This window comes from Calliphora vicina, chromosome 3 (assembly GCF_958450345.1).
Source record: "Calliphora vicina chromosome 3, idCalVici1.1, whole genome shotgun sequence".
Lineage (NCBI taxonomy): Eukaryota > Metazoa > Arthropoda > Insecta > Diptera > Calliphoridae > Calliphora > Calliphora vicina.
Genome location: NC_088782.1, coordinates 12,362,645 through 12,377,769, shown reverse-complemented (window position 1 = coordinate 12,377,769; position 15,125 = coordinate 12,362,645). Strand labels below are relative to the sequence as shown.

The window sequence follows — 15,125 nt, the reverse complement described above, 5'->3', positions numbered from 1 at the left end:
AGAGTTTTTAATAATAAAATAATTAAAACTTAAGGATTTGAAATATGAAGCCACACATCAACTCTGTAAGATCTAACCTGCAAAACTACTTGAACTAAAGCTCTAGATCTTTAGTATATTAAACTCGTTGTGGTAGATTGTGAACCATTTTGGAGCATCTAAAGACATAAAAAGTAAAGTTGGACTCACCTTAACAATGAAATTTCTCAATTTCCAGCACTGGCTATTGTAACTCTCTTCACGGTTTGTTGAAGAGTAAAAAAAGTTTTTAGCATTTAGTCTACAGAATCCAATCTCTTTATTACCCACCAAAAGCAATAGAATCAGATCAGGCCAAACATCTTGTACCAAAGAAGTTGACAACAAATATTGCAACTCATTGCAGGATTTTGTTAAGTCTCCAACAACTTCATCGATTACCAAATCAGAATAACTATCCAAAGAAGGTAGCAATTTTGATCTTGAAGAATTTAAGTCATCAAGGATTTTATGCTGTAAAAAAGGAAACACTTTATAAATTCCTAAGCATTTTTATAATTTGCTTCATTCGAGAGCTTTCTGAAACTCTCCAAGGAGCTGCAACATTGTTCAAGTTGTGAAATAATTCCCCATTCATACTTACATAATATTCCTTTAAATAAACCAAACGATTAATATCCCATTGTGTGGCCTGCTTGAAACTAGTGTATTCCAATCTATTATTCTCAAAAGCCAGCTCCATTTTCTGTATAATACTCAAGAGAATGGCTCTTAGCACTTTCAATTGTGATTGCTGATGGCCCGAGTATTGAGTTTGAAATAATTTAAATAACTCAATTTCGGATTTAATAAAATCCATTAATTCCTGGAAAACTACATCGCTCTCGAATTTACCACGATTATCCGGCAGTTGCACTCTCAATGTAATAGATTTAAAAGGTGACAACTGAACAAAATATTTGAAAATTTTCAAAGGATATTGACCTTTTTTCAAGGAAGTTGGATAACTTTTTAAAGAGCACTCCAGATAATTGGAATTGTGTTCTAGAATTGGCAATGTAAACTATATAAGGGATTATTTGTTTGTTCACAAACTTACCTGCCAGCTTGATAGCAATTTTACAGTTGCTGTTATTGGAACTGTGTATAAAATCCGCTTGCAGCGCCAAAAATTCTATTAGAAATTGTTGCTCCTGCCAATAACGTTTTTCTTCTAAAGCTGGCACCTGTTTCATAGTCATGACATGATTTGATTCAGTTTCCAGACATTCGGATTTAATTTCAAGCAGTAAACGGCCCAGATATTGGGATCCATTCACATTGTCGTGTAAATGTATAAAAGTGGGTCCCAGCGAAGGTTTGTCTGTAAATAATATTCATTTAGAACTTTAAATGGAATTGACAAGGTTTTAATAATTTAAAACAGAATAAGACCACTATAAAAGGGTGGAAGATTCAGAATAACATTTAGCCTAGACTAAACTGATCGTGAAATTGCTCCATAGGGGTTAGGGACTGGTTATATATGAAATATATAAAGGAGACCTATAACTTTAACATGGTGAGGTCCTGGAAGGGAGTAATTTACACCTTTTTGGCAGTCTGAAGCTAGTAACCAGAATATTTCTTATGATTTGAAATTCCTTTGTCTTATATCGAACTTTAAAAAGACCTCTTCCTCCCTAATTTCAATCAAAGTAGAAAATTTCGGATATTTCGCCTTTTGTGCCTCCGACCATATAAAAACCTGCTGATTCCAACTGAGATATTTACTATTTTTGTCAAACACGATGAATTTAAAACAAAATAATTCTCAGAAACTGTTTATATGGGCGCTATTGTCATCACAGATCAAGTTTAACATTGAATGGAATTATTTAGGAACTTGTACCAAAAGCAGTGGCTGTTTTAAAGCCGACTTAATCTGAACAAATGTCGGGGCGGATGCTTTTCCATCCAGCGCTGGTTTTTTGCTCCTAATACTAAAGCTACCTTAATTAAGTTTAATGTTATAAAATCATATGAGTGTCCAAAACCTATTAATTTTATGGGTTCAATCTATATCTGAGAAGCTTTTCTAAATCTGTTGATGAATGATTTCTCAGTTGTTGAACTCATACGAGAACTCAGTTAGTCTAATGACGGTGAGATCTCAGCCTAACCATTTAGGTTAGGTTACATGGGCAGTCACTCGTCAAGCAGCTCACTTGGGTCCATTCAAAACTGATCCCATTGTGATACCCAATTGGTAAACAGCAGGGTATTTATAATTCTTCCCTTGTCTCCGAGTTAAATCAACCAGATTCCCTGATGAAGGATTCACCTTGATTGCTCATCCAAGAATGATATGAATGGGATTCCGAGGATGCGTTCCCTCAGATTTGTCAAAGCCGGGCATTAGCAGAAAAGGTGAGACACAGTCTTCTCCTCTTCTTCATTATGACAGCTTCTAAAGTAGTCGTTGTCCGTAGGCCCAGTCTTCTAGCACGTATCTATTATACAGTGTCCTGTTATAAAGGAGAAATTAGCCTTATTTGCTCACGATGGAATTCCAAAGGTAGGTTCGTCCTGCTGGCTAAATCCACCTCGTTTTAGCACAGGAAGGTCCAATCATTTGAGCGGAAATTAATTTAAATTTCCTTTTTTATAATAAACATTTTCGGTTTTAGTTGTGGGAATTTGTTTTCCCCTCCCTAGGATCCTCTCCTGATCTAAAGGTAGCTTAATGCCGAATCCTCATTACGTCGAAGTTATTACACTAGACGCAAACTGATTTCATACTTAACAAAAAATCGAAGCAGAATTATTGTTACCTTTAAAAGCAATTTCATTGAAATGCAATTCATATTCCGCCACACACTTCCATTGCAAATGTTCGTGCATCAGCAGCTGTATTACGAGAGTTTGTGCCAACGATGGATAACACCAAACAAAACAGATTTCTTGATTCCAGCTAGGATCTTGCGTGTTCTTGGCAACATTTGTCTTACCCTTAAAGGGATGGAATCTAAACTTTAAAATGAAATAAAGAGTACAATATGAATGTGGACATTTTCATAGCTAAAAGAGAATTAGCAATACTTGTATAAAATAATCCGATTTTTTGAACATAATGCCGCGATAAAAGGTCACCGTATAGCGTATGTTGCATCGAATGCCAGTGTCAATGTTTTGGAGGAGATTTCTGGAAAAATTAGAATCAAATTAGGCCAATTATTTTAAATATTATTAAATTCTTTAAGTGTTGTATTCTAAAGCTACATTTATACCATCTTAGTTCTTAGTTTAAAGCCGTGGTCGGCATAGAGATAACTTAGAATATAATAATTTAATAACATGTTATGCACATATCTTCTTTCATTCTCTGTTGTAACCGGATCTGATATTCAATGTGATACTTATTTGATAATTTGTATGAACTTCGTTGACATTTATGTTGTTTACAGCTTAATGTTCGTCCGCTGGTGGCTATGACTGCCAATCATTGATTTAAATACCTATTAGCGTCCAAAAAAACATACAATTTATCAGATTCACATTTAAATTACATGTGATAATCTTTTTTCCAAACAGATGAACACATATGCTGTATAATCCTCTCCAAGTTATTCAATCGAGTCAGTGTAAAGAGAGCTCAAATAAATCTAGTAAAAATTAATAAAAAAAAATCTTACTTTTCTATATCATCATAATCCTGATGTATTTGCCATTTATTCAACACCATCAAATCGTCCTCATGTGGCCTCAGTAAATTATTTGGATTGGAAGCTTGTGAAACTATAGCTAAATCGATTTGTAAAAAACCCTTTCCACTACCTCCCCCTTCGACAGCCGTAAATGTAGAAATCTGACCAATGGGAGCTTCCAGACGACCCCATTTCTTAAAGTAACAACGATTTGCTTGATTCCAAACACTTTGCATATCTATTAACAGCTCTCCCAAAGTGGGATTTTTCTTGCAGGTTGTTTGTCTTTTCACCTCATACAAAATGGTCAAACGCAGCAGCTCCATTAAGGTGCATTTGATTTCGAAAACAAAATACTAGAATTTGTTTTAAGAATAAATCTAGTTTAGTATTAAATGTATTAAACTTACCTCATTAAAATAGGGATTTTCTGAATTTTCATAAATTCTTGTATGTCTTGTCATTTTATCCAATGTTAAACGCACATAAATGGCATTTTGAAACACTCCCAATTGGCGGGCTTTGTGAATGGTGGTGCAGATAAGAAAATCTTGTACAATATTTGAAAAACATTCTTCTTGCGGGGCTAACATTGTTTCAAATTTGTGTCACAGTTTTAAGAAATTATTATTTTGGGGAAAATCTATTTTTGAAGTTACGTTTTGAATCAAATATTCAAAAATTATGTTTTAAAGTGTTGTAAAATAATAATATATTTATTCAAATCCCATGTAAATTAATACATATGTATCTATTGTATAAGTAAATTTATTTTGTATTCGTGTAAACACATTTATTTGTATGCCCATCACTAGCATGCACAAACAGCTTTTAAAAGCTCTTTTAACAAAACTTCACATATGCATCAATACATAGAAACACAATGAATATGAACCATTGGAACGAACTGGTTATCCAATTCACAAACCTAAAAATGACTGTTACAGATTTGTTGTTTTAAATAAACACAGTGGGACTGAAACGTTAAAATTATGTCTTCCATTAACTATTAACATACAGAGAAAACAGATTCGTAATGACAATCGAATTTTTTGATAATCGAATGATTGGTTTGTACAAATAGACTTTTTTTGGTTCCAGCAAACGCAGCTGATAAAGAAGAATAATGATAGAAACATCCAAATTTGTGTCACTCCATCCAACAGCGAATCTGTTTTCTCTGTGCAGAAATGGAAAAATTGTTCTCTTTGGATACTATTCATTAGTTAAAAAAGAAATGTACTTCATAATTTTTTTGCGATTGTATAGATATTTTTAACAATTGTTTCTTACAACAAACCAACAGACATAAGTTCATGCAAAAGTCATAGGTGCTTGACTGTATGTATTCGACTGCAATTTTGAAAAATAGCTTTATAAATACAATTAACGGATTGATCGACAACAAATTATAAATTCACAATTTGTAAAATTTTGTGATACTTAATTGCTCTTTTACTATATTACCAGGACAAAAGCTCTACATCATGAATACCGTTATTGACTTATGTACCTCAGATCAGGACTGTAATTCGTTCATCTATATGAATGAAATGGCCCCTGTATGTAATGGTATCAGGTGAGAACGGCTGGAGCGATTTGGCTGATTATTATACCCTTCACCTTCGTGAGAAGGGTATATATAAGTTTGTCATTCCGTTTGTAATTTCTACATTTTTCATTTTTCGACCCTATAAAGTATATATATTCTGGATCCTTATAGATAGCAGAGTCGATTAAGCCATGTCCGTCTGTCTGTTGAAATCAATTTTCTGAAGACCCCAGATATCTTCGGGATCCAAATCTTCAATAATTCTGTCAGACATGCTTTCGAGAATTTTGCTATTTAAAATCAGCAAACTCGGTCCACAAATGGCTGAGATATGAGATAAAAACCAAGACAACCTCGATTTTTGACCTAATTTTGACCTATATCTGGATTACTAAGACATTAATATAGACAATATGGATATCTAATGATAGATATTTCAAAGACATTTGCAACGACGTATATAAGACCATAGTAAGTTGGACCTACAATGGGTCAAAATCGGAAAAAAATGTTTAACCCGAATTTTTGTTTCACAAAAAAAAATTGAAAAAAAAAAAAAAATTTTTAATTAAAAAAAAGATTGAAATAATCGAAAAAAATTTTACCCGAATTTTTTTTCACAAAAAAAAAATTTTAAAATTTAAAAAATAAAATGAAAAAAACAACTTGAAAAAAATTAAATTTTGTTTACCTAAAAATATTTAAAATTTTGAAGTATAATTTGGTGAAGGGTATATAAGATTCGGCACAGCCGAATATAGCACTCTTACTTGTTATACCCTTCACCATGAGTGGAAAGGGTATATATAAGTTTGTCATTCCATTTGTAATTTCCACATTTTTCATTTGCGACCCCATAAAGTATATATATTCTGGATCGTTATAGATAGCGGAATCGATATAGCCATGTCCGTCTGTGTGTTGAAATCAACTTTCCGAAGCCCCCAAATAACTTACATACACGATTCATACATCAATATCTCCGAAATTCTTCCGGCTCGGTCGCTATTTAAAATCGAGTAAATCGGTCCACAAATGGCTGAGATACATATAAAGAAAAAAACCAGGACAACATCGATTTTTGAGCTATTTTTTTATCCATATCTGGATTACTAAATCATTAATATATATAATATGGATATCTAATGATAGATATTTCAAAGACCTGTGCAACGACAAGACCATAGTAAGTTGGACCTACAATGGGTCAAAATCGGAAAAAAATATTTTTTAACCCGAATTTTTTTTTTAATAAAATTTTTTTTTTTGTCATAAATTCTTTTTCCAAAAAACTTAATTAAAGAAATTTAAAAAAAAAATTTTGAAAAAACTTTTTTTAAAAAAAATTAAAAAACAATTTGGAAAACAAAAATTTTTTTTAAAAAATTTTAAAACACTAAAAAATTTTGATTTTGTTTAATAAAAATATTTAAAAAAAAATATTTTTAAGTTTAATTTGGTGAAGGGTATATAAGATTCGGCACAGCCTCTTACTTGTTTTTTATTCGATTCGAAATTTTCAAGAGGTGGTTTGTAAAGAAAAAAAATTCAAAAATTCAGGGTAAAACTCGGTTTTTTTTTTAGTCCCGTCTACTGTAATAAAAAAGCTGCCTAAAGTATGCAGTAAAAATTTTGATATTTTATTTGCAAATAAATAAGAACATTATCATTATCTTAAATCGTCATTCCAATTTCATCGACATTGAAACTGCATCTTTTTGCCCAGTTATTTTCTACTCTAATTTTCAGTTGCTTTCTTTTAAAAAGTTGTAGAAATATTAATTTTTTAAAAAGTAGTAGAAATACTCATATTTTAATAAAATAGTAGAAGTACTTCTGTTATAAAAAAGTAGTAGAAATAGGTACTCCTATTTTAATAAAAGTAGTAGAAATACTCCTTTTTTGAAAATGTATATAATTTGTTATCCATCATTAAAATTGAAATATTTCTACTCCAAGCTAAAAATATTCCATTATTGAAAAAGTAGTAAAATACTCCTATTTTTCAAAAATTAGTAAAATTCTCCTATTTTTCCAAAATAAAAAAAAATACTCTTATTTTTTTAAAAATAGTAAAAATACATTTTTTTAAAATAGTAGGAATATTGCATTTTTTGGCCACTTTAAAATATTCCATTATTTTAAAGTAGTAAAAATATTGTTTCTTTTTAAAGTAGTATAAATACTAGGGTATTCGATTAACCATTAATCGGTTAACCGATTAATTTTGGTCTGTAATTGTTCGAATAATTTAAAATTCACTTAATTGTGAATAAATTCGAAAAGCATCAATGGATTTTTATGATCGATATCTCATTTGTTGCTAATATATGTGTCTTTGCGATAAAACAATTTCTGTTCGTTTTCGTTTTTTTACATTAAAATATGTACATACTCTGAAAATTGACCTTTAACCTTTTGGATGTACAATTTTATTCACACCATTTTAAGGACAATAAATTTGCCTTTAAAATGGAATCAAAAAATATGTTGGGCTTTGAGTAGCTTCAAAGTTATGGGCAATTATGTATATATAATTTTGGACAATTTTAATAAATTTTTTCAATTTTCAAATCGCGATATTTTTGAAATGGAAAGGTTCTCCGATGAAATAGTCATAGATTTGTGGTAAAATTCATTAAAATCGAAGATGTCAAATCCGAAAATAGCAGTTTTCTGTTCGTTTTGATATTTAACCAAAAAAGTACCAAATTTCTACAAATGTCCCGTTTTTACAAATTGCCCAACACTAATGCACTATGTTTTGTGCTTTAAATTAAAAAAAGCCTACAAAAGTACCAGCTCCAACAATACGCACACATGCAATGCACACTCACTCACTCGCATAACCCCCCATCAACACAACAACAGTAGTTTTATGTTGTTGTTTTTTCAGTGTTTAACTAGTTTCATTCCAAATGTTCCCCGCAGCAAGTAGTAGTTTTCATGTATTTTGCATGATGAAAGATGACTCCAAAACTATTGATATCATAAGCTCACATTCAATACGCTTTCGCTGCTGGTAGACGTTAGATGTTTTGAACGGGTAAAATACAGAAAACCAAAAAAATAAACAAACGATATAAAACGTAATAACGTGTTAAAAAGATACAAAATTTACTTTTGTCTGTTAAACGTGTTTTTGTTGTTGTCAGTCAGTTGTTGTGAATGAGTTGAGTTGATGAGAAAGAAGATCAAGTAAATTTTAAAATTAACTCTTTTTTTCTGCTGTTGTTATTGTAATTTTGAATAAACGAACGTAAAGAAAACAAGTGGAACACGAGCAAAACGAACAACGGCTCCAAAATTGAGCGTTAACTGGCGACGAAGACGTGTACGTGTGTTAAAGTTTGTGTGAATGTGTATTTATTTGAGTGAATTTGTGTGAATGTGTTAGTGTTTAGACGCAGACATTGTGTTTCGTTAAGCTCGGTTGAATTTACTTGAAACAAATTGTCTTTTTTTGTTGTAGCTTTTGTTATTGTTACAATTGTTGTTGTTGTTGTTGTTATTATTGTATTTAGTGGTGGTCGAGTTTAAAGTTAGTGATTTTGAAAACGAAAATTATTATTTTTTTTTCTATCCATTGCAATTTTTTTTCCTTAATTTGTATTACTTTTTGAATTTAAACAAAAGAAACCAAGTGTTTGTTTGTTTCTTGCCAAAGTTTTGCGAGTTTATTGGGTTGTTGTAATTTGTATTTGATTTTATTTGTTACTATCTGCACAATTTGCAATTGCAAATTTGTGTTTTGATCACGAATGGATTTTTTTTTAAATATTTTAAGTTAACAAAACAACAGCAACAAAAAAATAATTAATAATAAGTGTAACGAAATAATAAAAATTAAATATTTGTGTTTTTAAAGTAAAACAAGTGATTTCTATTCAAAAAAATAAAAAAAACATTAATAACAAATTTATAATAAAAAACTCTTGCTTTTGGATTAACTCATCAAAAGGATTTCTTTATATTTTTTCATAAATTAAAGGTAAGTTTTTAAAAATTCATTCATTATTTTGTAATATGTACAATATTTTTGTTTGGTTTCAATTTCTCCAAAAAGGAATTGATATTAAAAAACTTGTTTACTAAGGTCGTCCTATATCAGAGTTGCATCAAAAAGTACTCTATTTTTTTGTATATTTTAATACTTAAGTGCTTAAGTTTGGAAAGTACCATTATTCATTTTTATTGTAACTCACCGTCAAACTTTATCAGCCCAATTATGAATAAAAAATCCGCGGGAGTTTTATTCCCTTTTACCATTTTTATTATTCAAATTGAATGTTAAAAATGAGAAAATGGTAAAAACTCCCGCGGATTTTTTATTCATAATTGGCCTGTATGTAAATCGCTCAAGAACGACTACTATAAAATATTCACCTGCCGCTCAATTTGCGGCAGGAAAACCTTCATTCACGAAGGTTCGAAAACGACATAAATAACGAATCATTAGCGATGTCGATCGATGTTCGCTTACTAATACAAAGATTCGTTAATAATTTTCTATAATTTCACAGATTTCCCTTTCGAAATATTATTGAGTATTATTCGATACATACTGCGAATACTTCATCAATATTATTTTTTCACCCCAATTTTTTGACAGAATTTTCTTTCACTAAAAATTTTTTCATACAAAAATTTTTTTCCACAAAGTTTTTTTTCGCGAAATTTTTTTTTCATCAAAGATATATTTTTCACCAAAAATTGATTTCAATATTTTTCTTACAGTACATAGGGTACATAAGATTCGGACAGAATATTTATTAATTCTCATTTAGCATTTATTGGAATCGAATTTTTTTTTATTAATTTTGGGAAAAAATTCTGAAAATTTAAAATTTGGGATGTGAGAATGCATCCGATTTTATGATTTTTTTGCATTAATGGGTAAACAAGATTTTTTACATTTTATATAAAAACATTTCTGGATAAATAAAATATAAAAACTATTTTTAAATGGTTTTTTTGCAACATTAATTTTTTTCTGCACTTGGGTTTTAGTTTAGTTTGGAAGGGTTGTGCACTTCCATTGTGATTCTCTTCAAGAGTTAGATAAAGAGTGAAAATGATATAGCAAAAGGAGAAACAAAAAGAAAAATCCAAATCTGCATAAAGAGGGAAAAGTGGTTACAAATTTGAATTCACTGTAGAATATACTTTAAATAGCCAACCTGTACCCCTGATAAAACCTAGTATGCTACTCAATTTACACCCAGCTGTCTGCACTTCCTCTACATCCCCACACACCCTACAAAAATCGTCTGAGCTATTTTCCCATTTACCTATAAAGGCCCCAATTGAGCAGTTTCCGGTTCTGAAACTACATCTATCCCGCCCAATTAGTATTTTGGTTGCTTTTGCATCCAGTTTTGGACAAAAGGCCTTGCACACTTGACAATCCGTCCAACTATAACAGGTCGGTTGGTGGAGTCACGGAATCTTTGGAATCTTAGCCTGTGGTAGTGATAAATAGGAGCTCTTACTCCCCGTTCCCTAGTGCCATATTCTAGATCTGAGTCATGTCTGGCCAGTTCATCTCTACCTCATTTCCCTGTATGTTACAGTGCCCTGGTACTTAACACAATCTGATTGAGTAGTGCACCAATAACTCTTCAAGAGCTCTCCTGCAGTCTTCCACTAAGCTAGAATTTATTAAATGACATTTCAAAGTCTTAAGTACCGCCTGACTGTCTACATAAATTGTCACTACAGAACCCTCTGTGAGCCTCAACTCTGTGGCTTTCCAGATCGAGAAGATCTCTGGCTGAAAGATGCTAAAGTCGTCAAAGAGTCTATATGACCGTTTAATATCGTTGTCAACCCGGCCCTTGTACCAGAGCCCATTTTATATCCATCAGTGAAAACTGCACCGCTTTTTAACAGTTTATCGGATTCAATCCAATCCTTTCATCGCTACTGCGGAACTCTAGTGTGGGTGAGACACCGAAGTTAAAGAGATTCCCGTGGTAATAATGTCCTGACCGATAAGATCTGCCTCATACAATATTCTAGTGCGACCTAACCGAAATGGACTCAAATAGCCTAAGTAACTTCCTTGCCGCCACACATAGTTCTCAATGAGTAGTAGGTTTAATATTATATCCAAGGCCGTCTGTGGGGTGCTGTCAATGGCACCTGTTATACCTAGACATGCACGTCTTTGAGCATTGTTGAGTATAATCGAATAACTACGCTTAATCATTGCCTCCCACCACACCTTAGTAATAATATTCCTTGGTTTTTAGACCGCAGAGAATAATTTTAGACAGTGGGAACAAAAACCCACAAAGGGGACTTCCTGTTGTACAATTTTCGAACACTGCAGATTTTTGCACACCAAAGGTGGTCGACTTTTATACCCTGTATCTTAACTTTCATTCTAACAGGGTGATCAGAAATTACAATTGCTGAACGATTTGTTGCAATCGTTGTTGCATTATTTGGCAATCGGACCATAGTTATACACCATAGTGGGGAGGGTATTATGCGTTTGTGCAGATGTTTGTAACGCCCAAAAATATTAGTCTAACACCCACCTTAAAGTATACCAATCGACTTAGAATCACTTTCTGAGTCGATTAAGCGATGTCCGTCCGTCCGTCTGGTCGGCTGGCTGGCTGGCTGTCCATGTAAACCTTGTGCGCAGAGTACAGGTCGCAATTTTGAAGATATTTCGATCAAATTTGGTACATATTATTTTTTCGGCCCAAGGACCAAGGCTATTGAAACTGGCTGAAATCGGTCCATTATTTCACCTAGCCCACATACAAAGTCCTTCCGAAATTGGACTTTATCGGTCATAAATGTTTAATTTATATATGTAGCCCCACACATTCTGCTCCACATAAGTTTTATATATACAAAATTCATGTCACCAAATTTTGTTACGGTCGGTCCATAATTAGTCATAGCTCCCATATAGACCCGCTTCCGAATATCACTTTAACGTGCATAAATCGCTTAAAAATGTTGGTATACACACAAAATTCAACATAGTTACCATTAATATAGATATAAATCACACGACCTAATTTCATGGTGATCGGTCCATAATTGGTCATAGCCCCCATATAAGGCCCACTTCCAAAAATCACTCAAAAATATAAATTATTGAAATTTTAAAAGAAAAATGTTTTTGCTATTTTACTTAGTGTAGGGTATTATATGGTCGGGCTTGACCGACCATACTTTCTTACTTGTTTTGAGTTGCAGGGGTTTTTCATTTGCGACACCACAAAGTATATGGGGGATTTCATGTCAATTGAACCATCTTTTGAAATCGATGTCTTCATATCGTGATGAAATTTGCACCAAGGTTAGTGGGAAATTTTAGACTGGAATATTTGAAAACGGAGCATTTCATTTAAGGACGAACTCCGAACCCTCTTTAACGTAAGAGAGGGGGAAATTACTAAAGATATAACTGAATATCTTGAAAACTCTATGAAAAGGCAACTAGAGGCCATAATTAATTTTCAAAGTTTTTTAAAATAATAAAAGATTAAACTCTAAATTTAATTTTAAGTGTATTTCTTTCTATAATTAAAATATTTAGCTCCATAGATGAAAATGCGTGCTGTATACTAAATTTGACTCTGACGGTATAATATAATTACTATTTTTGGGATCATTCGAATATTTTGCATATGTGGACTTTTGAAATTTCACCTTACAAATTCTATAATCAGCATGCATGACACCTAAAATTAAATACTCCTTAAAGCATAGTGTAGAAAAAATGGCACCTATTTGGTACCTTTTTCTTCAATTTAGCACCACTTACAAAAATAACCTTTTTTAAACATTCCTGACTTATTACACACACTTTGTTTTATTTACATTTTCACGTTTAACTTTTTTATTCAACGTTTCTTTTGGAACAACAAGTTATATTCTCTGTCTCATTCGCAGGTTTGATCTTGTGACACGCATTTTTTTTATTATTGTTGTAACCGTTTTGGAGTTGTTAATTTTTTCAGTTTTAAAAGATTACATACAAACACTCTCAAACACATTCGTAGCAACTTGTTTTATTTTGCATTTATTTACTTTTACTTTATATGGCTTGCTTTATTTATAAAGTCCGTCCAACTATGTTTGTATATTAGACTTATTTTTTTGCTTTTTGTCATTTAGAGGTACTCAGTCGTCTCGTATTACTTTTACGGTAACCAATTACAGCAACAACTTGCATACATATCGTTACCTAAAACGTAAAATGCCCTAACTAACAAAAAATTAAAAACCGATTTTTTTTACAAATTCTGATATAATTTGATAAGATACATCGGAATTTGTAAAAAAGTTGTTTTTGAAATTTTTTTTAGTTAGGGCGTTTTGCATTTTAGGTAACGATATGTATGAATATATTCTGCTATATAACAAAAGCCAACAAGTGGAACTGGTCCGGTCTTGTTTTTCATGCCATTTCGTCTCATCTTCTTTTAATGATTTCTTGTTGCTGTTGTTATTGTTGTTTTTGTTGTCATTATTAATTTATTTTCTTTTCATTTCTACTATTTACCAGGTTAACAACTTATTGCTTTTCTGTTTTATTATTACGATATCAATTCATGTAGATCATTTACATTTTGTATTTACATTTACATTTACGTTAACAGCCACAATAAAATTAAAAATATTATGAGAGAAAAGTACTTTTTAATATTTTTTTTTTAATTTTTTTTACTTTCTTAAAGTTTTGAATGCAGTTCCTGTTGTGCCATACATTTATATTTTTACCCAGTGTGTATTTATTTATGTCTTTATTTGTTGTTAATATTTGAGTTGTTGCTTAATTTAAAATGTTTGCATTGTTTTTTTTTTATTTTATTTTTAATTGTGCCATTGAAAGTGAATGAGTTATTTAGTTTAATTGTCTTCTTATTATGACTAAGTGACATTTTTTTTCTAAATGTCAGTTTGTTTTAATTAATAAAAAGTACCTACCTGGTTGGTATTTTATAATCCGGATTTAAAACTCAAGTGCATAATAATGCTGACTTTGGGGAAGTTTTGCAAGATTAATTAATTAAAAGGAATCGACATTTTTATACATACTGCCGGTTGTGCCAAAATTCACATTAATGCAACGAATTTGAAATAAGGAAATGAAGTTGAAACCTCATGTGGCACATAATGGGGTTGATCGCAATAAATAATAAAAACCATGATGTGTTAACTATAAAACTACAATTCCGATTGAAATAAAGAACACTTAAATCGTGTAACCACCCTGTTTAAATATACATAAATAATAAGTTACTAGGTGCCAAAGTCAACCATCTTAAGTGTGAATAAGCTTTTTCACCATTTACAATTGTATTTCAGAAGTTCTAAAATAAAATTAGAAAGTTCTGAAACTCCAAATATAAAAAATAAATTCGCCTTTATGTCACCTTTTATTAATTCGCAATGATCATATCATATTTATAAATATATGATCTTCAATTCAGAATGAGACGTAAATATCACTCGTAAAAATATCAACCTTTGTCTGTCCGGCATTTGTTTCCCGCCAATATACAGTGGGATCGTAGTAGTAAAATAGTATCTACTAAACTACTGATTCGATTGCAAAATGATGTACGAAAGAATCATAGAGAAGGACATAACCTTTCAAAAAGTTTAATTAGTGATCACCCTCTTAGAATACAAGGTGAGATCTTTCTTCAACTTATTAAATGGCTTAGTGTTTTCAAAGTCGACTTTATCCGAGGACGAAATCCATGATGGTTGGCTCGTCCGAGACCGAGGTAATTTCCGAATATCCGAATATGTGGTAGAGATATTTATCCCCTTCTTATTTTATAAGAAGGGGACATATGTTCAATCATATAGTGCCCAGTAATTACACTCGTATGAAGTCTATTCGGATTCCTACCAAGAGACAAAAGGGT

At 31.6% G+C, this 15,125-nt stretch overlaps 2 protein-coding genes across 2 annotated transcripts in view; one reads left to right on the top strand and one right to left on the bottom strand.

Annotated features, from left to right (window-relative positions):
* The window catches only part of mfr (misfire), a 32,904-nt gene extending 28,646 nt beyond the window's left edge, over positions 1–4,258 (bottom strand). The window contains exons 1-7 of the mRNA XM_065504123.1: positions 4,076–4,258; positions 3,654–4,021; positions 3,061–3,163; positions 2,793–2,991; positions 1,079–1,342; positions 623–1,023; positions 190–492 (exon numbers count right to left, since the gene is read on the bottom strand). Coding sequence (XP_065360195.1) covers positions 190–492; positions 623–1,023; positions 1,079–1,342; positions 2,793–2,991; positions 3,061–3,163; positions 3,654–4,021; positions 4,076–4,258 — 1,821 coding nt within the window. The remainder of the gene's footprint in view (positions 1–189; positions 493–622; positions 1,024–1,078; positions 1,343–2,792; positions 2,992–3,060; positions 3,164–3,653; positions 4,022–4,075) is intronic.
* Positions 4,259–9,097: 4,839 nt separating this feature from the next.
* Tsp66E (Tetraspanin 66E) overlaps positions 9,098–15,125 on the top strand; it is a 90,198-nt gene continuing 84,170 nt past the window's right edge. Inside the window, exon 1 of the mRNA XM_065503700.1 lies at positions 9,098–9,208. The gene's annotated coding sequence lies outside the window, so the exon portion shown is untranslated. The remainder of the gene's footprint in view (positions 9,209–15,125) is intronic.